At 42.9% G+C, this 27,484-nt stretch overlaps 1 protein-coding gene across 3 annotated transcripts in view; it reads left to right on the forward strand.

Annotated features, from left to right (window-relative positions):
* The window catches only part of CACHD1 (cache domain containing 1), a 210,214-nt gene that overhangs the window by 179,509 nt on the left and 3,221 nt on the right, over window positions 1-27,484 (forward strand). For all 3 annotated transcript variants that reach the window (XM_045477681.1, XM_045477684.1, XM_045477682.1), the window contains 13 exons: window positions 2,806-2,948; window positions 3,649-3,830; window positions 4,502-4,612; window positions 10,049-10,171; window positions 11,559-11,658; window positions 11,751-11,867; window positions 14,198-14,358; window positions 14,708-14,794; window positions 15,610-15,726; window positions 17,168-17,319; window positions 18,636-18,797; window positions 20,109-20,186; window positions 20,838-20,939. In XM_045477681.1, the coding sequence (XP_045333637.1) occupies window positions 2,806-2,948; window positions 3,649-3,830; window positions 4,502-4,612; window positions 10,049-10,171; window positions 11,559-11,658; window positions 11,751-11,867; window positions 14,198-14,358; window positions 14,708-14,794; window positions 15,610-15,726; window positions 17,168-17,319; window positions 18,636-18,797; window positions 20,109-20,186; window positions 20,838-20,939 (1,635 nt within the window). The remainder of the gene's footprint in view (window positions 1-2,805; window positions 2,949-3,648; window positions 3,831-4,501; window positions 4,613-10,048; window positions 10,172-11,558; window positions 11,659-11,750; window positions 11,868-14,197; window positions 14,359-14,707; window positions 14,795-15,609; window positions 15,727-17,167; window positions 17,320-18,635; window positions 18,798-20,108; window positions 20,187-20,837; window positions 20,940-27,484) is intronic.

Genomic DNA, 27,484 nt, shown 5'->3' on the forward strand with positions numbered 1-27,484 from the left:
GGAGTGTAAATTACACTGCAGAGTTTGCCCAGACTGAGGAGAGGGAGCTGGACTTTCATATTCCTTTGTATCTTCCAGCTTTCTGCTAATGCTAGGCAGAGAGGTTTTCGTAGCCCAAAGGCAGTCCGTCAGATAGTCACCAGTCTGGCCCATTAGAGGCCAGCCTAAGGATATGGAGACAAGGAGATATAGGGCTACAGGGTAAGACGTGGAGAAATAGTAAATGGGATTCGAGGGTAGCACGCCCATATATCCACATAGCATACCTGTATCTATCGCGGGCCCCTGTCTCCAAAAGAGCGTAGGAAACAGGCAGATAATTCAAAGGAAGCGATTAGCTCCTATAGATGAGGACATGTGGATTTATCAGAATTCAAAATTTTCCCAAGCTCCCTCAGAAAGTAGCAAGGCTGACATGTGACTCCCGCTCCTTCTGTGCCATCGTGCCACCTTTTATTGCATGCCACCATGTGCCAGGCACATACTGACATTCGTGCAGGACTCCTAGTACTGCGAAACAAGCACCCTCTTCTTCACTGTTGGAAATTGTTTGGATCCAGAAAGGTGACCAAGACTCCTTAGACAACTGGCAAATCCCTATCGATGATAGGGATTTTGAGGCAAAGTGTTAAATATATGTCAGAACCCCCATCAAGAGGGCCGAAGGAGGGACGTTGTCTTTCTCGGTACACAAAGAGGACTTTTTTAAGTTTTCTCTCTCAATCCGCATTTCTCCCTCAAAGTGCGTCAGGCTTTGCGCAAATGCCCAGTCTCTGTCACTACAAGAAAGGCCCACTTTCAGTGTCTCTCCTTTGGCCCTACTCTTTTGTCCCTGAAGCATTTTGGTGTTTTTTATATTATTGTATAATTCTTATTTTGTTGTTTTTCTTTTTTAAAAAAATTTCTGGTCTCTCCAACCGGCTCCTAAGTTCTTTGAGTTCAAAGACAGTCCTCCCTCTCTGGCGCATCTGTGCCCAGAAGACCTCATGAGCATATGCACATGAATCCACAGCACACTGCTGGCAGACTTACCTTTTTAAGCTTTTGTTTTCTTCTCCTCAATAGGAATATAACACTAATCTCCCAGGCTATGCCATGGTGGTATCATGAGAATTAGCATTACTGGAAGCAGTATCTTTTGATATTAGCAGACTACATAATTCTGACCTGTCCTACTGAGGATAACCGAAAATGGATAGCAACTTGAGGGGAAAAAAAAAGTTTTCCTGAAAAGTATCAAAGAACTAACATGGTAGCTAGGAAGTGGATCCAAGTCTAGGAGAAAAGAAGAACCCAGAGAAGGAGGCCACTGTTAAAGCCACATTTGCAATGCATCTATTTACCAATCCAGGAGAAACAACTGTGAAATTAAGCTGTGCTTTAGGGGGGTGCCTGGGTGTCTTAGTCAGTTAAGCATCTGACTTCGGTGCAGGTCATGATCTCACAGTTTGTGAGTTCAAACCCTGCATCAGGCTCTGTGCTGACAGCTCAGAGCCTGGAGCCTGCTTCAGATTCTGTGTCTCCCTCTCTCTCTCTCTCTGCCCCTCCTCTGTTACCCTCCATCTTTAAGGTAAGTGTGAATTGAAACTAAAGAAGCCCTTGACTTGATTCCTACCATCTGAGTGGTCTAAGGAAACTCACACATTAACTAGTCATGGACTAGTTGAATGTTGAATATCAAAGCCCCATAGTGCAGCTCTTAGACTGGTACCCTGTCATCTTATTGAGAACTGTCTCCATCTACCCACCTTGCCTCATCTTGGGGTGTGGCACCTGGCAGAATCAAACAACAGTCCTCTCTGTAGGAAGGACTCCCTCATCCTGTTAGGATTCAACTCTTTCCAGAAATTTATTTTTAAATGCCATGTTCTGCACAGTCAGAGGTAGCCAGGCCACAAGGAAACAAGATACCATGAGTGAGAACTAACAAAAAGAATGGAAAATGACCTACAGATTTGAGATTGGACACATGACTGGTGCTTTCCTAAAGAGTCTAAAAATGTAAAATTGAAGTAAGAAATTTCACAGAAATGTCGGTTTTTGTTTCATAATGTAATTCACTGTGAGGATTTGGGGCTTAAATAGATCAAACTGGGTTTTCCTCTTAGGACCAACAATTAAATTATATCTACAGTAACCAGTCTATAAACTTTTGTTTATGCTGAGTTTGGCTATCCCTGTCTGTGCGAAGAATTTTTTTATTTGATTTTTTGCATTGACTCCACAATTCCATTTTTCCTTCCTTTGAAATATTAGTACCAATATGGACAGTCATAGTTAACACTCACAAGGCATTTGTGACGTGCTCTGGCACCATTCTACAAGCTTTACATTTATCAACTCATTTGCTTTACATAAATTCACTGATGTATTGGTGCTATAATTGCCTACTTTGCAGATGACAAAAGCATCACATACATTACAACTTACCCACCATCACGTGGCCAGGAAATGGTCGAGCTGAGACTCAACCTAGTCTGGCTCCATGTGCTATGCTGTTCCTTAATCGTAGTAAGTGTGAGATACTATGTGTAGACTTAAAAGATTTTGAGCATTTGCATTTTAGGCACTTGTATCTATTTGTACATGTATCTCTTATGGTTCACTCATGACTATAAACTCCCTGAGGGGAGAGAATGAGGGCTTTTTCCTTCTAAGCTCCTAGTGTTGAGTTCTTTGCTCTCTCTGTGGAAGACTTGAGGCCACCATAGCTAACAGATTGGCAGAGCCTTAGCGATGCTTTTGTTTGGGCCTGAGATGAAGTCTCCGTGTTCTCAGGCCTGGCTTTGTTTACTTCTCTTTCAGAAAGTCCAACTGTCATGCTGTCTGCTGGCAGCTTTTCCTCCCCATACGAACACCTCAGCCAGCCAGAGACAAAGCGAATGGTGGAACACTACACGGCCTATCTCAGTGACAACACCCGCCTCATTGCTAACCCAGGGCTCAAAGTGAGTGCTGGCCTGGGGCCCCACTTCTGCCGTACCCCCTCCACAGGCCTGGGAGGGGGCACTGTCAGTGAACCTTTGAAGCGGGAAGCCCAGCTCTGGATCTGTGCCTCTCAGCTGGAGATCCAGAAAGACAGCGTGTGGCCCCCGGGAGGCTGGTCGGCGATGACCCTACCGAGGGATTAAGAAGCCCTGTGGGCCAGATGAAGAATCTCTTTCAGGTCTTAGATGCACTAGGAGTTTTCTAGGTAGGGGGGTGTGACTTAGAGATCAGTGGGACTTTCCCAGCCCCATTTTTCCCAGGGGAAAGAAGTAAAGTGCCCCTATGGTCTGTTGAGATAAACATGACGAAGTTTAAAGAGGAGAGATTTTGCTGGGATGTGCGTGTGCGTGCATATGTGTGTGTGTGTGTGTGTGTGTGTGTGTGTGTGTGTGTTTGATGCTTCACTATAGGATCTTTCTTCTTAAATGCAGAAAGCCTCACTAGGATGAACAATTGAGTAAATCACACATCCACTGACTATGTTTCAGGGAGCTTTTGTTTTCACCAAGTTTGGCTGTATCCATCTGCTGTGGAAAGATTTTTAAGAAGTAATTGGGCTTGGCTTCTCTGCAAGAGAGCTTTAGGAAGCCCTGCCAGCAGCCCACTCTCTTTTCATGTGAGTCTTAAAGGATCCCTGCCATGTCTTCCTTTGTTTCCCAGTTCTCTGTCAGGAATGAAGTAATGGCCACCAGCCACGTCACAGATGAATGGATGACACAAATGGAAATGAGTAGCCTGAACACGTACATTGTCCGCCGTTACATAGCAACACCCAATGGCGTCCTCAGAATTTATCCTGGTTCCCTCATGGACAAAGCATTTGATCCCACTAGGAGACAATGGTGAGTTTTAGGAGCTTCCATTATCAAAGGTTCCCCCCAAATCCTGGAGAGACATGATAAGTACATACAATAAAGCAACTTCAGGCAGTCACATTAAAGAAGATACTTTCATGGCAGTGAAAACATGTTTTTGAATCTTTTTTTTTTTAATGCAGTATTAACAGATTTGTGGGTTTCCTCTGTCTACAGTGTTTTCATCTCTTATTGAAATTTTGAGACTGAGATATTTTATACATGGCCATTTCTATTCCTTTGGGTATTTTGTTTCAGTCTTACCTTGTATGTAATATGCCCATAGTGGGGATATTTAAGTCACTGCACATGATAATGGCATCAAATTATAGCTCATATATGACCTATGAAAAAATGAACATATATAAGCGACCGACTTCAGCCAGGTCACGATCTCGCGGTCCGGGAGTTCGAGCCCCACGTCGGGCTCTGGGCTGATGGCTCAGAGCCTGGAGCCTGTTTCCGATTCTGTGTCTCCCTCTCTCTCTGCCCCTCCCCCGTTCATGCTCTGTCTCTCTCTGTCCCAAAAATAAATAAACGTTGAAAAAAAAAAATGAACATATATAAATTCAGAAACTTTTTTTTACAAGTTCACTTTTCTTTGAAATTTAGAGTTTTTTCATACCCTAAAAATAACACGACTTTGTCTTGTCTGTTAGGTATCTCCATGCGGTGGCTAATCCAGGCTTGATTTCTCTGACTGGCCCTTATTTGGATGTTGGAGGAGCTGGTTATGTAGTAACCATCAGTCACACGATACATTCATCCAGGTAATATTTTAATTAATATTTTAGTCATTTTTTTAAACACCTCAAGAATATTTTGAAAATTTGGAAGTAGAGTAGACAACCAAGGATTAGTGGCAAAAGCATGATCTTTGATGTGAGCAGTCTGGGGTTTGAATATCTTCTCTAGCTGTGTCCGCATGGATTTCCTGAGCTTCCTCCTGTTATCTGTAAAATGGGGATAATACCTACCTCACAAGATCATGTGATCATGTGATTGAGTCAATGAAAAGCTCTTAGTCCTATTATGAAGAAGATCCTTTAGAAGAAGAAAAAGATAGAATCCGTAGGGCAGTTTGTAGAAATACCAATCTTAACCATTTGAAGAAATCCCAACAAGAGCCTGACCGTTATTACCAGAGAGCACTTTCCCAAGCAAAGGAGCATGTGTAGTGAAGGAAAAAAAAAGTATCAAGACCCCAATTTTATTACCTCTTTTATTTTGGTCTAACTTCTTAGAATTATATAGGAGTTTGTTATTTTTGTTATTGTTACTTTGTCCTTATACTGTCTCTTGAAAAATGAAAAAGCATTTTGAAAACTGACTTTCCAACAATGCTATTAAATGTCAGCATGACTGTAAATACATTCCGGGTGCTTTGTATCTCAGACTTTTGAGGTTTCAGTATTTAAGCGACAAATGTCAGTGAAACATTGGGTAGAAAGGCAGGTCACATACATTGTTTTAATCCCTTCATTATACAAATAGATGTTTTTCCCTAGCAACCAAGAAAGCCCATATTTTGACTGGTACCTATAATGATGCCTTAAAATTTATGGGAGACAGATTTTTCTTGCTTAACTTTATGCTTTTTGCTGGTGCTCATTATGTATCAAATGATTGACAGGAGAATTCTTCTAACACGAGTTCATTGGGAGCAAGAATTGGGAAGCAGTACTGTGTTGGAATTTCAATATCATGACCTGTGTCTCCATGGAAAGCAGGGTCCTGCCGCCAGCCAAACAGTGATTGTTTTGCAGGGCATGGTATCTTTTTGGCTCTGTCACATATGAACAAGTAAACACCTATTTAGAACAGAACTTTTCAATGTTTTCCTTAACAGACCATCTGTCAGGCATACCTTACTATTGTCTGAATAACGAGACTTGACATCTCCCATATATTCTAATCAGTTGGGAAAAAGTAAACAAGGTGGCTTGAGGAGACAGCAATCACCTTGGTCTTTGATGACAATGACAGTGGGCCAGCACTGGGCATCAGATGTTGGGGGTAGGGGTGGCAGGAAGAGAATGACCGCCAGTGTGTGTCTTTCTTGGTATCTGTTCCATCGGACTCCGCCACCTGCTGCTCGTTATGCCATTATCTCTTCTATACAGTATTCTCGTGTGTGTCAGTGGGAGGGGGTGGCCACAGAGAGGTGCAGATTTTAGTGCTCTTTTACATTTGTGTACATGTTTTTGTTGAAATTTGAATGGGTTAAAGAAGCTTCATTTAGCTAATGTATAAATATTTATGATGTCAGCCCAGATGAAGCATGATGGAAATATGATGGGATTTCAAGTTAGAAAAACCTTCAATTCCCTTAATTGGCTACTTTTCACAATGTGCTTAACCTATCCAAGGTTAGTTCTTCGACTTTAACAAGAGTGAAAAGTGGCCATTGAAATCCTGGGTCCTGCCCACCAGTCATTCACTGAGAGTGTATTCCAGGAATGAGTATCTGCTCTTGCTTTGGTCAATATGCAGTCCCGTGGACTTGATCATTTGAACATCTTCCTTAGCTGAGCATGCTTTTATGACTTAAAGCTGTGTATTTTTCACTCCGCCTAGTTGAGAACACAGGGCAACTACCACTTCTGGTTCTCAACTAAAGCAACTGTAGCTTTAATGGATGTACTTTGTCCAGGCGATTACCGGTGATTTTGGTCTCATGGGCCAACTTAAGAACCTAACCTCCTCCTAAGATGTGATTCCACTCTGGTAACGTGTATTTGCCATTTACTACTTCTATGACTATAAACGAGTTCCTTTTTGCCTTGGTTCCCTCATCTCTGAAAGAAGGATGGGGTAGCCTGGGTGTCGCAGTTGGTTAAGCATCAGACTCTTGATTTCGGCTCAGGTCATGATCTGGTGGTTGTAAATCAAGTCCCGTTTTGGAACCTGCTTGGGATTCTCTCTCTCCCTGTCTCTCTGCCCGTCCCCTGTTCATGAACACGCATAGTCTCTTGCTCACTCTCGATAAATATATTTTTTAAAAGGTTATTAAGGTTGGGGTGCCTGGGTGACTCAGTTGGTTAAGTGTCTGACTCTTGGTTTCTGCTCAGGTCACGATCTCACGATCGTGAGTTCAAGCCCCGCCTCAGGCTCTGCACTGACAGTGTGGAGCCTGCTTGGGATTCTCTGCCCTCCCTCTTTCTGCCCCCTTTCCCACTCACACTGTCTCTCTCTCTTTCAAAATAAATAAACTTTAAAAAAAAAAGATTTAAAAATAACAAAAATAAAAAGGATATTAAGGCCTATCTCAGATGATTAGGGATTACATGAAATAATATATGTAAAGCCCTTAGAATGGTGCCTGGCACATGGTAAGGCCTCAATAAATGTTAAATACTTGTAATATTACTACGTTCCATGAGTTCTCAAAGCCTCATTTATGAAACGGGTGATGATGCCAGGGTTGTAATGAGAAATTACAGTTGATGACTGTGAACTGTCTAGCACTGCACTTGACCATGGGCAGTCCCAAATAAATGACAGTTACTTTTAATGTCCTATTCCAGCTTTAAACTTCTGGCATTTTAATAGGTCAGAAAAGAGAATTTAAGCTAGTATTCAACTAGCCAGGAAGCAATCTCCTTCAGCCTTGGTTTTCAGAACTGGTTTGGCTGATAATTTGGGGAGGGGTTTTTCTAACTCAGCGTTCACTCATCGGTTACTCACAGTAACTGCACTGGGGATTCTTCCATGAGCATTATTAGCGGCCTGAGAATCTACGCGTGCATTCTTTGGAGAATGGTAATGCTAGCAGAGATGATGAAGTATGGTCAGGGATTAAAGGACTGGTCAGGTGAGTCTTTGGCAGTGAAAATCTCCTGGAAGTGCCGCAAACAGCATGGTCCTTTGAACCTTGAAATGTAGGCTTGGTTTGATTTTTCTATGGCATTCTTTATGTGTTGCTATGGTAACTGTACAGTTTTGAAATGCAGGTAAAAATATGAATACCAGACTTACATGGGCAACATGCTTGCTTGTCCTCAGCACGTTGATCATATCGGAGCCGATGGTAATCATATAGGGGAAGTTTAGGAACAAAATCAACTTGTCCTGAAAAACCTGAGTTGTATTTTTCACTGAGTCAGCTATAGTATTGTAGAACGAACCAGAATCGCATACTGGTCTCTGTGTCATAAGTAAAAGGTGGTCAATCTTTTTCAGTCTTTTAGCCATTCTAAGCTTAATTTTTCATTTATAGAATGGGAGCTTAATTTTTCATTTATAGAATTCCTTTCCGATGTTGTCACAGGAAATGGAGTACATCATGTGAAATTGCTTGGAAACTCTTGAACGTACTGCATCTCTAAGGAGGCAGTATTAACACACCGGTTAGGAACGTGTGCTCTGAAGTTGAGGACACTGAGCTTCCATTCTTGTTTCCACTAGTTATTTGCTGTGTGACTTTGGCCAAATACTTTGTTTCCAAGCTTCAGTTCTCTGGAAATGATAATGCCTCATAAAGTTTTTGTGAGAAATAATTGAAATGATGTATTGAAACGCCCACCAGAGGGCCTATCAGTTCTGACCACTCAGTAAATATTATCATAATGGTACCTATGGTTTGGATCCCTCACTCTCTCCTGGAAAAGTAAGAGAGGCTTAAACTTCTTTTGACTGATACTTCAAAACATGATTTGCTACAAAACATAAAATCCTGTGTAAGGCAACTGAGTCTTGGATTTCTCCCGTGGTAGAATTTAAGTTACTTCGGTAACAATACTCCAGGCTCTTACTGAGGCAGTAGCCTCTCAAATAATCGCACAGCATGGCCCTCCTCCATCTCATGCCAAACACAGTTTTGACAGCAAAGCTCTGACAAATTTCACTGTCCCTTTTGCTAGTGGTTTTTTCAGGGGAGAGTTGGAGGTTATATAAGTTAGTATCAATGTTGACAGTAACCAGAAGGGGAACAGTTGCCTACATAGCAAAGCTGATTTTACTCCCAGGTTTTGATTTTCCAAAAGGTGATTTTACTTTAGGAATTTTCTTCTGAGCTTTCCATTTAAAATTTCTAAGATTTTTGTCAATAACAACACCATTTTTCTTTTATAAACACATCAGTGTTTGGGTGGATGGGTGGATGATGGTAATGATGGGCACCTGTAATGTCCCAAGTTGGGTAAACCCAATTCCCAGCCACAAAGGTCCCGGAGCTCATTGGCCAAGTAACCCAAACCCCTCCAACTGCCCATGATCACAGATTAGAAAGAACCTAGGCTTCAAGTGAGAAGTCCATGCTTCTTCTATAGCTAGCATTTGTCTGGAAGAATAGTAAGTTCACTCTCTGTCCAGGCCTGAGCTTTAAGCCCTGATGGGTTTTCTTTTGAGTAACTTCTTTTTATTGGGTATTTTGGATAGGTTGGGCAGCTTGCTAAGCATTGTAAACACTGTCTCATTTAAGCCTTTGCAAGACTATCCCCATTTTCACATAAGAAAACTGGGTCTTGGAAAGGTTAAGTAGCCTCCCAGGAACCATAGAGATGGGAACCAAGAGGGCCAGGATTTGACTCCAGATCTGCTTGATTCCAGAGCTAAAGAGTTAGCAAGCACCATACAGTACCCAACTTTATCCTCTTGGGTGCTCCTCTTTCTGAGAGTAGCATTTTAGACTGGAGAAGGAGCAGGCCTGTGAACCAAGTGAGTTTTGTTCTAGAATCCGAGCTATGTTTGGAATAGAGCCAAACTTAGTGTTCTAGAAAGAAAATGAGGCGTAGTTTTGTCTGACCTTACACTAGTCAGTTAACTTTCATGAGATCTCACTTTCCTTATCTATGAAATGAGGGAAATAATTAAAGGGATCACTCAGGTTCCTTGTTGGGAGGAACTATGGTAGTCATGCTTCCAACCTCCCACCTGATGCCTCTTCCTGCCAGCCCCATATTCTTGCCAAAGAATAGTCTCAGTCACTGTCTGAACATCTAAAGCCAGGGCTAGCCATATTCCACAGCTGCCTGGGTTTGGGGCTCATCTTATTAGAAAGTTATACCTTTATCCTTAAGTTTTCTCCTATCAAATCTCCATTACGCTAAATCAGCCATTTAGTTGATCATTTTTATAGGGATGAAAAATGTGGCAGGACAGTGGGCATATGTTTCTAATATCATACAACGTCCTCGTGATGGAACATAGCTTTCCTTTAAATAAGATATGTGCCTCTTGTTCTCACTGATCTTCTTCACGTGAAGTACCCAGCTGTCTTCCGGGCACACCATGGCTGTGATGGGGATTGACTTCACACTTAGATACTTCTACAAGGTTCTGATGGACTTACTGCCAGTCTGTAACCAAGATGGTGGCAACAAAATAAGGTAAGCCCTTCGGGAACACCATTTCCTGTTTAGCCTCAAAATACAAAGACCGTGCTGTCAGACATCTCTAGTTGAATGGCAACCACATTGTCATGGTCAAGACCAGAAATGGAGTCCGTCGCCTGGGTGTTCTATTATGAAGGTTTTTGTTCTTTTTGTTTTCTAAGATGCATGCCATTTAGGATTTAGACAAACAGATTCATCTCATAACAAGGAGAAAGACTGTGGCACAGAATTCCCTAAAAGCTCTTGTTTCTCTCAGAGTCCGTAATTAAAGGTTTCCCATATCTTGGGTGCTAGAAAGATCAGAGGGTACTTTTGATGTTAACTTAGTTATTAAGCCAAAGTCTTTGTGGGGATTTCAGACACTTAGACTTTTCCCTTTTACATTTCCCCAGAAAGAGGCTCATGGAACTAAAGAAAGCCTTCACCTCCTAATTTCAAAAGAACATGTCTCATCAAAGCAAGGGTATTCCCTTGATTTAATGCAGGCCACTTTTAAAAATAGCTTTCTTATTTCACTCTCATGGTCCATGCTTCACGTCACTGCTAAATTTCACATTGGCCCTTAATGAGGAATGAGGAATGTTGTAATAGCAAACTGTTACAACAAATGCAGAGTAAAATAGAGCAGCACATAGCCTTGATTAGAGTAATTCCAGCTTTGCTTATTTAGTGTTTCCATCAAATAGATTTTTTGTATGTCCCTGCAGGTTGTATTTTATGTATATTTAACATGAAAGGAAGAAATCGTATGGTTTGCTTAAACGTTGTGCCTCTAAATAGCCAAGGCCACTTCCTTCAGAGTCTCCCTCCTCTGAAGAAAGAATAAACTTGCCCCTTACATACCCTTGCAAAAGATTTTTGAGTCCACCTTTGGCTAAGTGGACACATTCCGTCTGAACTATGTAGGTGGCCTCAGAGTCAGGTGTAACTTTCTTACCATAAACTGTATACCAGATAACCTACCACCTCAAGAATAATGTATCTGTTGGGGCGCCTGGGTGGCTCAGTTGGTTAAATACCCAACTTTGGCTCAGGTCATGATCTCACGGTTCGTGGGTTCGAGCCCCACATCAGGCTCTGCGCTGCTGATGGTGCCAAGCCTCTTGAGATTCTCCCTCTCTGTCTTTCTCTGCCCCTGTCCCGCTCGCTTGCTCTCAAATTAATAAATAAACTTAAAAAAGAAGAAGAATGGATCTATCTACCTGTTTGCCAGCCTGCCTTCAGTGAATTTTCTCAGGGACCGTTTACTGAGATTCAGTGAATTTGTCTCAGGGACTATTCACCGAGATAAATGCAATTTGTTTCAAGGCTAGCAAGATAAATGCTGACAGTATAGAAAAACCACTCATATTACTGAAGGATGTCCCGTGTTTTGACACAGGTGCTTCATAATGGAGGACCGGGGTTATCTGGTGGCACATCCAACCCTCATTGACCCCAAAGGACATGCACCTGTGGAACAACAGCATATTACCCACAAGGTACTTGTTGCAAAGCCAATAGCACAGTGCGCCCACAGCCTATGCCTCATTAATTATGTGGCCTGTGTTTTCTGTCCACTTGGCCTTGTTAGGAGCCCTTGGTAGCAAACGATATCCTGAACCACCCCAACTTTGTAAAGAAAAACCTGTGCAACAGCTTCAGTGACCGAACAGTCCAAAGGTTTTATAAATTCAACACTAGCCTTGTGGTAAGTGGATCCTTACGTTCTCACATCTCATCCCACTGTGGAATATGAAATGAAATAATAGTTAATATCTGAACGGTATTCCTGGCTCTTTCATTGCCTGAGAATTATAGAATGAGAGGACAGGACTTTAGTCCAGCTCACCAGCCTGACCATTGTGGGCTATAAAGCCCAGAGTGGAGCAGTGAATGTTTTAAGGTCTCACACTTGGTATTTTGTTTTGGTTTTGTTTGTTTAAAGACTCACCCAGTCGAAACCCTTTGAAATGTCTGCTGAAGTCCTTTCCCACAGTCTTATATAAATATGCGTGGTGCCCTGTGTTCCCCTCTTCCTGTCTTCTAGAGATCATGCAGCCTCCTTAAATTCCTAAGGCCAAATTAGGTCATCTCTTGGTCATCCACCCAGTTACATGGGAGCTTTCATGTAGATCATTCAAAAGTAATTTCTTTTTTTGTAGCTTAGAATACTCTTAAGTATTTGATTTAACTGCAAACTTACCTAGGTAAGATTAAAGATCTTAAGAAAAAACAAAGATCTTAATATTCTTATTAAATTGTAAATAATCTTAGCTGGGAAACCTCAAATGGGTAATGATAGAACCAATGTTGAAAAAGTTATTCACAAGAAGTAAGCTTTTTACTTAGAATAGTTATGTATATCATTAAATGTATAGTTAAAAATTTTCAAGATGTATTGGTTGATTGAAAATCCTACTCAGGGCACCTGGGGGTGCTCAGTGGTTACGCATCTGTCTGACTCTTGATTTTATCTCAGATCACAATCTCATGGTTCACGAGTTTGAGCCCTGCATCAGCCTCCTCACTGACAACATGGAGCCTGCTTGGGATTCTCTCTCTCTGCCCCTCCTACACTCACATGTTTTCTCTCTCTCTCTCTCTCTCTCTCTCTCTCTCTCTCTCTCTCTCTCTCTCTGCCTCTCACTCTGAAATATGTTTTAAAAAAAGAAAATCCTACCCTCAAAAAAAATTGGGTAATAGAAGAGTTTAAAATTGAATACATTGATAGGACAGTATATTCAAAGCAAAAGAAGTCATTATTACTCTCTTTAGACTTCACACCCTTCTGAGGAATACTCTCTTTAAAGCAGATAATGACACACTTGAGTATAATCCAAAGGAAGCTTCCGGGTAAGGTTGTTCTATGAAAATCTGATGTACTCTGTGTCTTCTACCACTTGTACGATGATTTCCTGAGTCTTCGGCAGACAAAGCCAGCATACTCTGAGAGAAATTTTTCAGAAACGCAAATTTTAGTGGAATATGAATTAGGATAATTTCTTAACAGCTCAAGTTATTCCAAAATGGAACCTGGAGCATTTCTGGGTATTAGAGCTATAACGGGATAATAAGCCTATATTATTGCTTGGGCATCTTCCAGGCTCTGGAAAATCCATCCAGACCCCTAAGAATCCATTCAGTGCCACAAGTCTCAGAGGTAGGTTATCCTCACCGTACACATGGAGGGGGACGACTGGCACAGTAACAAGCGAGGGATTTCATAGTTGGCCTACTACATTGGACACACATGCAAAAAAGAATGAGCATGCTTTACAATGCTGCTTTTGAATCTTTGGTTTTATATGTGGTAGACAAATCTGGCATTTCAAGAAGCTGGCTATCACATTTTCTTGGTAAAGAATGAAGAAAAGGATGCTTGCTTTAGTTATTTAAATATTCTGTTTAGGGGTGCCAGGGTGGCTCAGTAGGTTAAGTGCCCAACTCTTGATTTCGGCTCAAGTCATGATCCCATGGTTCGTGAGATGGAGCCCTGCATCAAGCTCTGTGCTGATGCGGGGGAGCATACTCGGGATTCTCTCTCACCCTCTCTCTCTGCCCCTCCACTGCTCGGGCTCTCACTCTTGCTCTCTCTCTCTCTCTCTCTCTCAAAATAAATAAACTAAAAAAAAAAAAAAAAAAAAGGAAAAAATTGTTTTTCCAGTTGTCAACAGTAACTATATATTTTGTAGCCAGATAAAGTTTTAATAAGGGAAGGGAAGCAAAAATAATATAAAAACAGGGGGGGGGACAAAACACAAAAGACTCTTAAATACAGAGAGCAAATAGAGGGTTGCTGGAGGGGTTGTGGGAGGGGGGATGGGCTAAATGGGTAAGGGGCATTAAGGAATCTATTCCTGAAATCATTGTTGCACCATATGCTAACTTAGATGTAAGTTAAACAATAAATAAATTTTTTTAAAAATTAGGTTTTATTGTACACTGTGTCCAGCAGGTGGTTGAAGGGTTGTTTTCACCATGATAGGGCTGACTCTTTGCATTGTTGTCTGTCACTTCTGACCCCTGCATCGTCTCCAGGGAGATTTGACGAACCTTGTGCACGGCAGCCACTGTTCTAAGTACAGACTGGCGAGGATCCCAGGAACCAATGCATTTGTTGGCATTGTCAACGAAACCTGCGACTCTCTTGCCTTCTGTGCTTGTAGCATGGTCGATCGTCTCTGTCTCAACTGTCACCGGTAAAAATGCCATGGGTCCTATTCTCTGTTTACTACACTGTTAAATATCCTCACTGGTGCTAGTCATTTTGAAGTGGTATCAGCAAAGTAGAAAGCACAGGGGCGTGTCATGGGGAAAAGGAAAGGCCGGGTAGCAGAGGCATCGACAGCTGTGTGGTTCGCAGCATCCTTGTCCAAAAGTAACGGATGGAAGCCAATCATAGTGTAAACCTTTGGTCATAACTTCCTTTTAACTCTCCCTTTTAACTAGCTCAGAATTTTTTTTTTTTAATTTTACTTCTTCTGGTCCATGTACAGCATATAGTTTGTTATTGACCCTCTGCATAGTAATTTTCTTACTGCCTTTCAGAATGGAACAAAATGAATGTGAATGTCCCTGTGAGTGCCCTCTAGAGGTCAATGAGTGCACTGGCAACCTCACCAATGCAGAGAACCGGTAAAATATACATATTACATAAATGTATGTGGCATACACAGATACATGCACCCTGGGAGCCTCATTTATAGATTTGTTTTGGGTTGTGGTATAAGAAGTGATTCATTCTGATGATGTAACTGTTCACTGAGTCAGATTTCAAGCCTTCCAATGAAGTCCTCTTTCAGGTTTAAATTTAAACGCTGTGAAAATGTTCAAAGTATATGTGCTCTGTACATATAAAGTAGGGGACTGTTAACAAGCATTTGCGAAGTGTCTGCCATGTGTCAGATACTTTATGCACATTGAGTCACTTGGTTTTCAAATTAACCTTGTGATAAATCTATAGGTGCCTTTTATACACACATGTGCTTACACATAATATGGCATTATTTATATTAGCGACAAGTTTTAAGACGACAGCTAAATAAACTGGGGTAAGTCCCTTCTCTAGAACTTAAATGAAAGAATGCTGTGTATACTGATATACTAGTAAATGTTCGTTTAGTCATAGAGAAAATGTCAAAAGGGACCTTCATTAAACTGTTAATAGTGGTTACCTCTGAAAAGTAAGATTTAGAGTGGTGAGTCAGGGGAGGTAACATTCACTTGAATATTATGATTTTCATTTTATACATATATTGTTTCTATTGTACATAAAGACAAACAAATTGAAGCCCAGAGTGGTTAAGTGACTGACCCAAGGTTACATATAGTTACATATAGGTGGCAAGAATTCAAACCCAGGTCTGTCTGAGGCAGTCGGGGACCAGAGGCATGATGAGTTTAGAACATGAGTGGTATTGGTCCTAACCTCCAGACTTGTTCCTGCATAGAAACCCAAGCTGCGAGGTCCACCAGGAACCGGTAACATACACAGCTATTGACCCTGGCCTACAAGATGCCCTTCACCAGTGTGTCAACAGCAGGTGCAGTCAGAGGATGGAAAGTGGGTAAGCATTGCCCATTGCTTGCCTTGGTATCAACACGATCACTGCAGGAGTAGAGTCTAGTAAGAAACGGCAACCTGGAGCCTCATTGAGCTTTGCCAGCTGTTATTTATTACTCTCATTCTTGATGTTTTTCTAAATATGTACCAATTTTTCAGACCCAAAATTGATTTCTGTATGCCTTTTATCCACTGGTTGTAATGTTGTCCAGTTTTCACTCTTTATAGCTGCTTGGCATTGGTACCATATATTAGTCACCTCCTCTGTGGATGGGAAAGTTATTCTTTAGATAAAAGGAATGAGGGGGACATGGCACACAGAAGCCAAGGGCAAGGGGCAGGGGCTTTTGGGTTCCTGAAACAGAACCCAGCTCTATGGGTTATAGCTGATCAGTTCTGCTTTTTTAGAAAGCAGATAGGTTTCATGGCAGCTTTGAGAACCAAAAAAACCAACAACTACATGTCCCCTGCTGCGTCTCCCTCCTCTCTAGGATGTTTGGGCTTAGCCATCATGGGAGCAGTGGCTGTGGTGGGCTGTAGGGGTGGGAGTGGGGGTGATCTGTGTATTACAGCTGCCGATTACCATTTGGTCGTACGGTCAGCAGGTAGAACAGGCAGCTAGTTCTGCTTTTAGTGCATATTTTAGCAAAGGAATGAGAGGGCATCAGATAGATTAATTTGGGATATTAAGCACTAACTCAAAACTAAATTTTTTTTTAACGTTTATTCATTTTTGAGAGACAGAGAGAGACAGAGTATGAGCAGGGAAGGGGCAGAGAGAGAGAAGGAGACAGAGAATCTGAAGCAGGCTCCAGGCTCTGAGCTGTCAGCACAGAGCCCGACGCAGGGCTCAACTCACGAACTGCAAAATCGTGACCTGAGCCGAAGTTGGACGCTCAACCAACTGAGCCACCCAGGTGCCCCCAAAACTAAATTTGAGGAACACTGCACACATCCTCTTAGAGAGTCTTAATGCACTTAACATATTAAAAGTTCTGAGAAATTGGCAGGAAAGAAAGCTGTTTAACTTGCCTCATGTTTCCCAAATTGATTTGACCAGGTTTCCTTCCTTCCCCCCCCCCTTTTTTTTTTAAATGACCCTACACATGGGGGATGTCAGGCCAAAATCTAATGAACCTTGGGGCCACTTGGTCTTTTGAGATGATTTGCAATAATCCTTTTCTAATCTGTGATGTGTGGATTTTATGGTGTGATCCACAGAACTGTTTTATTTCTCTCATTTCCATGTTGTTGAGAGACATAAAACAGCTATGCCTTGGCAGATGGTTGCTATTCTTCTTTGTATAAGGAAAGGAAACTGGAGCTCAAGGACTTACGGCACCAGTAAGTAATGGAGCTCCTGAGAGCTGTCTGATGCCCAAGTCCATATGCTGTCCCCTGCCCAGCACAGCTTCCCGGAACACTCAGCATCATCTCTCTGGCAGGGACTGCTTCGGTGTGCTGGATTGTGAATGGTGCATGGTAGACAGCGATGGAAAGACTCACCTGGACAAGTCCTACTGTGCACCCCAGAAAGAATGCTTCGGGGGGATCGTGGGAGCCAAAAGTCCTTATGTGGATGACCTGGGAGCAATAGGTATGTTTGTTGGGAACCCAGAATATTTGGATTCTTGAATACGAATTTTTTTTGCCTCTACGCGGGGACAAAAATCTTAAAATGATCCTCTACCCTAGTTTCCCATTTCCTTCCTTTGCCAGTAGTTTTTTAGTTACAAATCCAAGGCAGATAATTACCTTCAAAGCTGGCTTAGATATTCTATGCCGAGTAAGCAGCCATGTATCCTGCCAAAGTTTACAAGCCTGGAATTCATTCCCATAAAGCTAGTTCTGAGAAATGTCAGGCCTGGTTTCTGCGTGGCTGAACCATGGAGTTTGTTTGAATTTGAGTCCCAGCTGTCGGGAGAACAGGGCCAGCGATGGGTGGAGTGACCACTGCACATTGGTCTCTCCTGCTGCAACGTTGCCTCATGATATTTGCAAGGCAGAAGTTCTGTGGCTACAAGTCAGTACTTCAGGTCCTGGAGTCAGCAGAGGCCAGAGCTATCTAATGGGTAGCTTAGGGTCGGGGACAGGGACACTGGAGGGAGGAACGTGTCTGGGATCAGGCCCCAAGACCTCAAATATACTTACTACCTGCATACCTCCTCTGAGATTTTCTCGGTGTCTTTCTGGAGCTAGTACAAGGTCCCAAAGCTTCCCTGGGAGGTGAGATATTTAAACCCTTATTTAATTATTTTTTTAAACACCTCCCCACATTAGCCCGTCTATAGAAGAAAAACTCCTCCTATGTGAGGAAGGATCCTGAGCTCACATATTATTAGTGAACCAGCTTAGGATGTAGTTGAAGTGACCTTGTTCTAAAACATCACTTTATATACCCACCTGCAGTTTCCTACGTGACTGTGCTAATAGTGTTTTAAAGGGAACCTATAAGCTTTGAAGTGTGATCCTGTTTAGGAGTCCTGCAACTGACTCGTTGCCATAAAGGACACCAGGTACAATAAATACGTGCCAAGAGGCCCATGCTGCCCTCACCTCTGTGCTACATGACTTCTCTTCCAAGAGTAGCCCACACCCCGGGGAGCTAGGCTCTTAGCACTGGGCAGCACATATTTAAGTGATTCTCATCTACTCACTTGTTTTAGTAGTCCTTGCCAAATGTGCTCCTGCTCTGCCGAGCAGCCGACATTTGAGAACCAGGGATTAAAAGAAGCCACTCCTCCCACGTTCTGGTGGATCTTCTTTGAGGTTTTCAAAACTTGAAAGCCCCTGCTCTTCTCTTCAACACACCCCACCCAACGCTCGTCCCTCCATCTTACTACCCCCATCCCCACTTCCTACCACACTTGGGAGATCTTGACAAAGGACATCTATTTGTTTGCTTTAATAAAGGTGACGAGGTAGTCACGTTGAACATGATTAAAAGTGCCCCCGTGGGCCCCGTGGCCGGAGGCATCATGGGATGCATCATGGTCCTCGTCCTTGCAGTGTATGCCTACCGCCATCAGATTCATCGCCGGAGTCACCAGCACATGTCTCCTCTTGCTGCCCAAGGTGAGCCCAAAATGAATCCAAAGCTCCTCTGGGAGGCAGCAGCCTCCCTTGCGTCCTTCCAGAGCTGAAAAGACAGTGGCCAGTCGTGTAAGCCCCTAAGTAATTCTAAGAACAGCACTACCTTTTCCACTTTCATGGAGTGTGATTCGGAAGTCCCCAAAGCCTACTTGCCACCTTTAGCCCATGGCTCATTCTTTAGGATCTCAACCCTGTGAGCTTCATTTTGATTCCCCAGAAAATCCCCCAATGCTCTCTCGTCTTACACGCATTAGCCTCCTACAGCATGCCTCTTGAATAAGCCAGGCAGGGGAGCTGGGATGCTTAGTGGGAAATTTCGTTCTTCCCTCAACTCAGATGTGCTGTCTTTGCTGTTCCAGACAGGTGAGGCAAAGATAGCCTGGGTCCCTGTTGGCAAGACCATGAGTCTGTTCTATTGCAGCTGTTATCCCGTGGTGTGAAGGAACACGTGCAAAGCAATAATCACAGCTCTTGAAGAGGAGAATTCATTGGAGCCAGATACAAAATGATTAATCTGCAATCATGGCTTCCATACCAAGAGTTAAATGGGATATCTGTGTTCGTTTGCAAGGATGAAACCATTTAATGGGCTTCCCCGTGTTTTGTAAAAGGCCCCAGGGATTTATTAACCTGACCTTTATGGAGATAAGGTTCACTCATGGTTCTGGACTTGGTCTGGGCCACTTTGCTCATCCTTGCAGCAGTAAGGACAGATTGATGCTGGAATAGTTCACTGTGGCCGCAATCCTGATGGGGCAGTGGGGTGGGTGTGGGGGGCATCTTGGGATAATGCTGCCTGATTTAGTAACAGGACTAATCACAAAGCTCCTTCCCTGTGGTAAGATTTGGATACCGAGATTTCCCCTTGGTAAGTATGTGACAGTCATCCAGTGTTACCTTATACCTGGCCTTTTATAGGGTTTTGTAACACCATTTTCTGGGCACACTCAGCCATGGCTTTAGACCCCTTCCTTCTGTTTGAGGTACATTGGTAGAGGATTAAAGATCCATTAGCCTCTGTCAACTTCTTTGCTCTCCTTTCTTCAGAAGTTAATTTCAGGTGCCTCTCTTGATTATTCATTTCTGGTCCTCCCTGTTTTGATTCCTGCTACCTCCTCCTTTAAAAAAAAAATGGATGGGACATGGGACATCAGTTTATTCTTTTCCAAGTTTGGACTCGTTCTTGATGGAATGCTGTCACCCAGCCGTCAAAATGAGGCCTCCACAGGGTATTAAAGTGGGTGATTTTGTTTGATTAAATAGTCATGTTTCTTTCTCTTTAATGATGGGTAGAAATGTCAGTGCGTATGTCCAACCTGGAGAATGACAGAGATGAAAGGGACGATGACAGCCATGAGGACAGAGGCATCAGTGAGTATTCAAGCTGCCTCATTGCGGAACGTGTCAGCAGGAGGCTAAACCAGAATAAATGTTCTGTCTTCTACCCTTTTGGCGTATATTACGATTTAAGAATCTTAATGTGGCGAGGGTTTTTCCTCCCCCATTTTCATTAGGAATAAATAAGTGTAGGTGTTTGCTTTGTTTTAGAAAATCTTAAAAGGAGTCTTGATGTTCCTTTTCTCGTTAAGTGCTTTGTCCTAACACCTCACCCTATCTTTTCTTTCTCCTCCTCATTGCTTTCCAGCATAGTATTTCAGAAAGAGAATCATCAGGTGATATACATTGTTTTAATCCCTCCGGGGATTAAATGTATATAATTCAGTTGCAGGGGGGAAGAGCATTTCTTTATCAAAAAAGAATTCAATTAGCGTGAGATACATACCTTGGCCTACAACTGTGTAGAACATGTCTTCTTAATGCATGTTGGAGACCTGTGATGACGAACTTCTCACTGCCCTTAATCCTCAAAACTAAAAAAAAAATTATAATAATAATAATTTACTTCTTCTATTTCTCCAAAGAATAGCTCCCCCCAGTGTGTGAATGAACCTGCCCAGAGCAAATGTACTCTATACAATAAGGATACTGGCACAAGAGTGATTAACTGTCTTCTCCCCACAGTCAGCAATACTCGGTTTATAGCTGCAGTCATCGAACGACATGCACACAGTCCAGAGAGGAGGCGTCGCTACTGGGGTCGATCAGGAACAGAAAGCGATCATGGTAAGGTCTAGCTCCTTCTGAAGAGTCTGGTGGGCTCCCTGTGGGCCAGTGCTCACATCCCCTCTTCTCGCTCCTGTTCTGTGCTCAAATTCATTACTTTGGCATAGTTTTCCAAAGGACATATTCCAACATGGCACATTTCTAGGTGTAGTTTTGATTTTTGTCTCAGCACTTGCAGGAATAAGTGAGATGACCCTTGGGCACACAGATTGCATCTAAGTGTTCTCCATGCATAAAGGTTCACATTGTCTGAATGGAACCCGCTTACCATTCCACGTGATCCTTGGTAATTGGCATCCACATCAGTTCTGCTACCCACTGTTGTTAGCTGGCCAACACCAGCATCCTCAAGGGCTCTCTCAGCCACGTATACACTTCGGACATGACAAGAGTTCATGCTTCCTTCTGGCATTCCCCATCCTGACCTCCAGCCTTGCCTGGAAGGTTCAGAGAAGCCTTCACCAAAGAGACAACGTTTGCACTGGGCTTAAAGGCTGATGAAAGAAATGTTGGGGCAAAGGAGATTTAGAGGCAAGCAGACTGGTGTATATAGTCATGGAGTTTATAGAAGATGCCTCTAAGATGCTCAGAAAGGGTCGACACTAAGGCTGAGCGGGCTGTGAATTATCAAGTCAACATGCTGTACCAAAGACTTGGCCACCACCTAGCTTCTTACCTTACCAACATCCTGATGGCTTGTCGTCACAGGGAATAGCAGACACATCCCGCCCTGTAGCCATCACTGCCAGTGTTCCGCAACAACATGACAGGAGTGTGGGGCCTTGTAAGAACTTTTTGTAATTGTAAGATCTTTTTGTTTTTCATGTGCTTGTTTAATTTTCTAGAAAACTTTATTTTCTTCCCAGAATCAGATCTTTTTTTAATGCATAAATAATGCATTTATACCTTTTTGACTCTTTCTCCACATCTACCCTAGGAAAAAAAAAAAAAAAAAAAGGAAGCCTACAAACAGTGAGCTCCCAGCCCTGTGCTAAAACATGCAGGAGTGGATATTCGTCAAGGCAACCAGTGTTGCCTTTTACATGACAGCCAGGTATTCAAACTCCCTTCGGAAAACAGAAGCCAAAACTCTGATTTGTAAATTGGAGTTTCCTAATTTGAGCTTTGAATGACATTGTTCCCACCAACTAAGTAGAAACTTCAGGTTTCTATGCAGAGTCAAAGCACAACTTAAATTTCTCAGTTTCTTTGACTTTCTGGGTTTTTTTCCCCTAAAAACCTTTGAACCTGCATAAATTCATTCTGCCAAGCAGTTCTGTGCCTCTTCTCCTTTGAATAATAAAACAGGTTTGAGGCTACTAAAGTTCAACAGAAATAATTTCTTATTCAGCAGAAATACTGAATCCTTTCTCTCTCTTTCCTTCTCCCCGGATAGAAATTGCTTCAATACGAAATTGGAATTCTGAGTGACGTTTCCAATGTTCCATTAGCTCTCCCATTGTCTTAGTAAAATGGTGTATGAAGCAACAGCTTAGATGAAAGCAGTAATGCAGTGTCAGTATCTGAAAGCTAAGGAATCTAGCTAAGGGCTTGCTTTCTTTCATTTTTCACAATAATTGGATCCCTGTTATCCCCGAGGAATGAAAAATAGTTCCTCGTGCAGATAGAATGCAACACCAAAAGAAATGGAAGACATTGACATTCCACATAATTCCAAATGTACCACAAAAATCAATAGCATTTAACTGCATGTTGTCATATCCCTGAACCTGAATGGTGGGTCACTAAAAGTGGTGGCATCAGGTTAATGTCCCTGTGATGCCAAGAATAGGCCATGGGTAGGTTCGCATGAAAACAAGGAAATCTAATCTCGTTGTTTTGTCAGTACCCTTCTTTCTCAGCTCTGTGTTCTTTTATGCTGTTTGCTAGGCACAGTGGAGGGACCTTGTGAAGGGGCGGCCTCAATTCTGTGAGGCCGAGTGATTATGGAAGAGCTTATATTATATAGGGCCAAGCACAGCTCACTTGGAACCCACCTCTCCCCCTCCACAGGTAATGAGATCTTAGTGAAGCTACTTTGGACCTTAGTTTCCTAATAATTAAAATGAGATTAGAAATGTCTCCCTGGTGAAGTTGTGAGCAACAAATGAAATAGCATATGTCAGGGTGACTTACCCACCTCCATACCCAGTCTGCCCTCAAAGGATGTACAATCTAGCAGAAAACTGTAAATGAATGCATGTACTCATAAGACTGATAAAAGACTGAATAGGACAGCTTCCTTAAAGGACCAGAACAAAGAAGATAGGGAGCTAGTTCACTTTTATCTGCATGAGAATCATGGAAGTCCCCTGGAGGGAAGGTGGCCTTGGTGCTGTTGGTGCTGGCCCTTGACGGGGTAAAATTGTAGCACCGTGGTTCTTTGCAACCCGGTGAGCATTTTTACCTTGGGTCTGATCCACATAAATATATAAGTACTGAACAGACTAGACTTTCAGGATGTGGTTCAGAATTGTGATATACCTAGAATTAAAACTGAATGTCGCCAGGCCAAACTTGTAGACTTCAAGCTGTATTTTTATTTAGAAATACAGTTGACCTTTGAAGATCATGGGCATTAGGGACACCAACCCCCACCCTTGCGCGATCAGAAATCCACATCTAGGGGTGCCTGGTTGGCTCAGTTGGTTAAGCAGCCGACTTCGGCCCAGGTCATGATCTCACGGTTCGTGGGTTTGAGCCCTGCATGGGGCTCTGTGCTGACAGCTCAGAGCCTAGAGCCTGCTTCAGATTCTGTGTCTCCCTCTCTCACTGCCCCTCTCCCACTCTCTCTCACTCTCAAAAATAAAACATTAAAAAACTATATTTTAAAAAAATTCACATATAACTTCTCACCCCCGCCGAAAGAAAAACTTTACTACTAATAATCTGTTGACTGGAAGCCTTACCAAGAACATGAACAGTGGATTAGTCTACATTTTGTATGTTACATGTATTATATAATGTTTTCTTAAAGGAAGCTAGAGAAAAGAAAATGTTAAAATCATAAGAGAAAATACTTTTACAGCCCTGTCCTGTATTTGTGGAAAACTAGCCTGCAAGTAGACCCATGTAGTTCAAAGTTGCTCAGGGGTCAGTGGTATTTCATGTGGCCAAGAGAGTTTTGTATTTCAAAGGAATCTTATTTTAATTTTTGTACCTTAAAAATACTGAAATAAGAATAGTTTTTGAAAGGTAGAATTATTTTCGTCAATATTCTAAGACCACTTAGAATGACTGTTTTTCAGCCCTTGACGATTTACTGTTACACTCGCAGGTAGAAATTAAAAACAATTGCTACCTATTTATGCTTTAATTCTATATGTCTGCCCATTTTTTTCTTCTGAAAATCTCATGTTCTATCCATTCATCAACTGGCTTATCTTTAGGTTAAAAACCACCAATGTGTATTTGTCCCTTTTGAATCTGCGTGTTAGTTACCAACTCATTAGAAACTGGATATAAATGTATTTAAGCAACATTTTTTTCTTTGTAAAAGGGAGACCTCCTCCTACTGAAGCAAATTCCAAAAAGCTTAAAAGGTGAATGGTGAGCCTTGAAAACCTGGTCAAAAACTGTAGAGTGCAACTTAGGGCCATTGTTTTTTGGAGGCGCGTGGATATTCTCCCACAGTTACTCTCTGTGACCACAAGGTGGAGAGTGAGTTCCCAGAGTGACCTAACCTCCCCACCCATCCAGAGAGGTTTCTTCAGGAACCATCAGCTAAATATGTAAGCACAATACCAAAAAGCCTGATCTTGACTTCTGTTCTCAATGGTCGCCTGGTCTCCTTCCTGAGCCTACTTTTTGCTTGAGGTCGCCTTTTCAGAGACTATACTGCATACACCTTTGGATAGTAAGAAACTTTTCCTTTGAAAGTATTGGCTGATATCCTTTGTGTTTTAAATAGTGCTTCCTCTGCCTTGAGTCATACTGAATCTGTCTTATTCATCACTGTTCCCAGCACTCAACAGAATTGTCTGGTGCTAAGTAAACACTCAATTTGTTAAGTGAGAGCATGTGTTTGGCTTTCTCCCACTTCTCCACAGCTTGCTATCCCTCCCTCCAGATTTTCATTAATTATTGAGATAAGAGGAAGCTTGAGTAAGTTACAGAGGGGCTGAGCAATACTGCCACACTGAGAAAATGAAACAGAATGTCCCAGAGCAAGGGGTTCACTTTGGAAGACCCTGTGCTTGGGTTCTCATCAGAAAGCAAGAGCAGGAGAAATGGGGGTGCCCCTGAGGTGCTGTGGGAACAACTCCATCATTAAACCCACCCTTGAGCCTATGACCAGCCAGGTCCAGAGCACCCCTGGCGTGTTAAGTCGGAACCCCTGGGCAGGGCCCAGTGAATCCTGGAACGTCTTCATTGTTAGATGAGAATGTCACACCAGGTAAAACCACAGATACCCAAAAAACTCTTAATACCGTTGCTTTGGGAGCATAGTAATGTGATTTTGAAAAATGAAGTGCCTGCTCTGTGTGAGGCATTGCGTTGAATATTAGGAGTACAAAAATAAATGGAAATTCACTAATGGCCACGACAGCCCTAAGTTTTATTGCATAGTAAAAATCTAAGCTAGAGATGTGCACAGAATGCCATTTAAACTCACAGAAGGGGCAACAGACCCCACGTGGGCTGGCAGGATGGGGTGCTGGGGGTTTGGGTTGCTTCCCAGAGAAGACCTTTAAAAACTGAAGCATGAAGGACAATAGCCGGATGATGGAAGGTGGGAGGGTGAGCCCGGCAGAAGGCCTGTCATGAATTTTACACCAGGAATGTGAAAATGAGTTAACAGTTTCTGTGGGTGCTTGTAAATGAGTGGAGATGGGAAACCCTTCAGGAGGTACTTGGAGGCAAGATAAAGACAGCCTAGCACTAAAGGTTGGCCAACAATCATCAACATAGATGCTGAGATTTTGCTAAAAGTGTGTCTTCTACTTGAGTCCCCTATGTGTGAAGCACATGGCAGCTTAAGCACACGCAGCACTTTGTAACTGGGGCTTCAGCGTCTACCATCCAGTCTCACGTTCCAGACCGAGCCCTGCTGAAGCTGAGAAACCCATTCTGGCTCCTGATTCTTGAGGAAAGGCATCACTGTTTCCCCAGCCCTGAACCTAGAAACCTCAACCTTATCCAAGGATGTCAACCTGGATCTTCCCCCCAGGGACGTCAGTTGGGCCACCAAAGGCAACCTACTCTGAGCTCGAACAGTGTCTTGAAGCCGGCCGCTTGCCCTACGTAACACAGCCGCTGGCCCACTTGAGGTCCTCACCATCTCCTTGGGCCAGCACCGCAGCCTCCTGTCCTCTGAGCCTCAGTCCCACCTTCTTTCCAGCCGCCTCACTGCCACAAGTGATCATCTTCAAGCACATGTTATGTGCTTGCACCCTCCCCTACCTCTGGCCTGTTGCTAAATCCCAGCTCCTAACTCAGCCAGCCTTCCTGATCTGGTCTGAGCCCGCATGTTCAGTCTCCTCTCCTGCTGCTTTCTCCCCCATACCGGGCTTGTTATCATCCCCAAAGCCCCTAGAGGCCCTCGGGCTGTTGTGTCTTGGCATTTGCTCATCTCCCAGTCTGCAATACCTTTCCACCCCGCTCTTTACCTAATGAACCCCTTCTCTCCCATGAGGGCCACTTTAAGTGTCCTCGTAAGGTGTCCTAAGCCAAGTTAATCAGCTTTGGTATCCCTCTCCATGTGCCTCTGTTTGAATACCTTGTTTCCCCTTCTTGACTGTGGGCTTCTTGGGAGCTGGAGCTTCCCCCTTACCCCTTTTTTGATTGAGCCCCCCACCTGGCACCAAGGAGACACTCAGTGGTGATAGACGCCTATGTCCATGAACCTCACCCTCTTCTGCCCCCTTCATCCCTGACACTTGGGATCTCCGAGTCTTTTCATCCTGACTCAAAGTCGTCACCCCCAAACCCCCCTAACTTTTAACTGCTTGCCAACTTCTATTGTTTCCACCTCTGAGATACTTTTAAATCTGCCTAATCCCATACCCCTAGTTTTAATTCTTAGTCTGTCATCTGGGCTGTTGCAATAACCTCCCAACTGTCCCCTCTATTTCCTTTTTATTCATCTTCCAAACTGCCACGAAAACTCTCTCTGAAACACAGAAACTGTCATGCTATTTTTTTTTCAGTCTGTTCAAAATGTATTTGTTCCTCCATTTTCTCTGCTTTGGTCTTTATAATCTGACTGTAACTCACCTTTCCACCTCTCTCCTGCCACGTTACCCAACTGCCTACCTGCACCTGTCCTAGCCACATGGTACAGCAGTGGCCTTGGCTTTCCACACCTCTAGGCTGTGCTCCTGTTCCCTCCCTCATATCCACTTACCAAACTCCTACATATCCTTTTAAGCCCAACTGAAACAGGAGTTTTTCTGTGGAGCTTTCTCATTCTTCCAGCCGGAATTAGTTATTCCATGTTCTCGATACCAGTTATACCTCAACTATAGCACTTATCATTATCTGCATTAGAGTAAACCCAGCTTCACAAATATGTCTCCTGTTCAGTTGTGAAATCCTTAAGGAAA

This window comes from Leopardus geoffroyi, chromosome C1, assembly GCF_018350155.1.
Source record: "Leopardus geoffroyi isolate Oge1 chromosome C1, O.geoffroyi_Oge1_pat1.0, whole genome shotgun sequence".
Taxonomy (NCBI): domain Eukaryota; kingdom Metazoa; phylum Chordata; class Mammalia; order Carnivora; family Felidae; genus Leopardus; species Leopardus geoffroyi.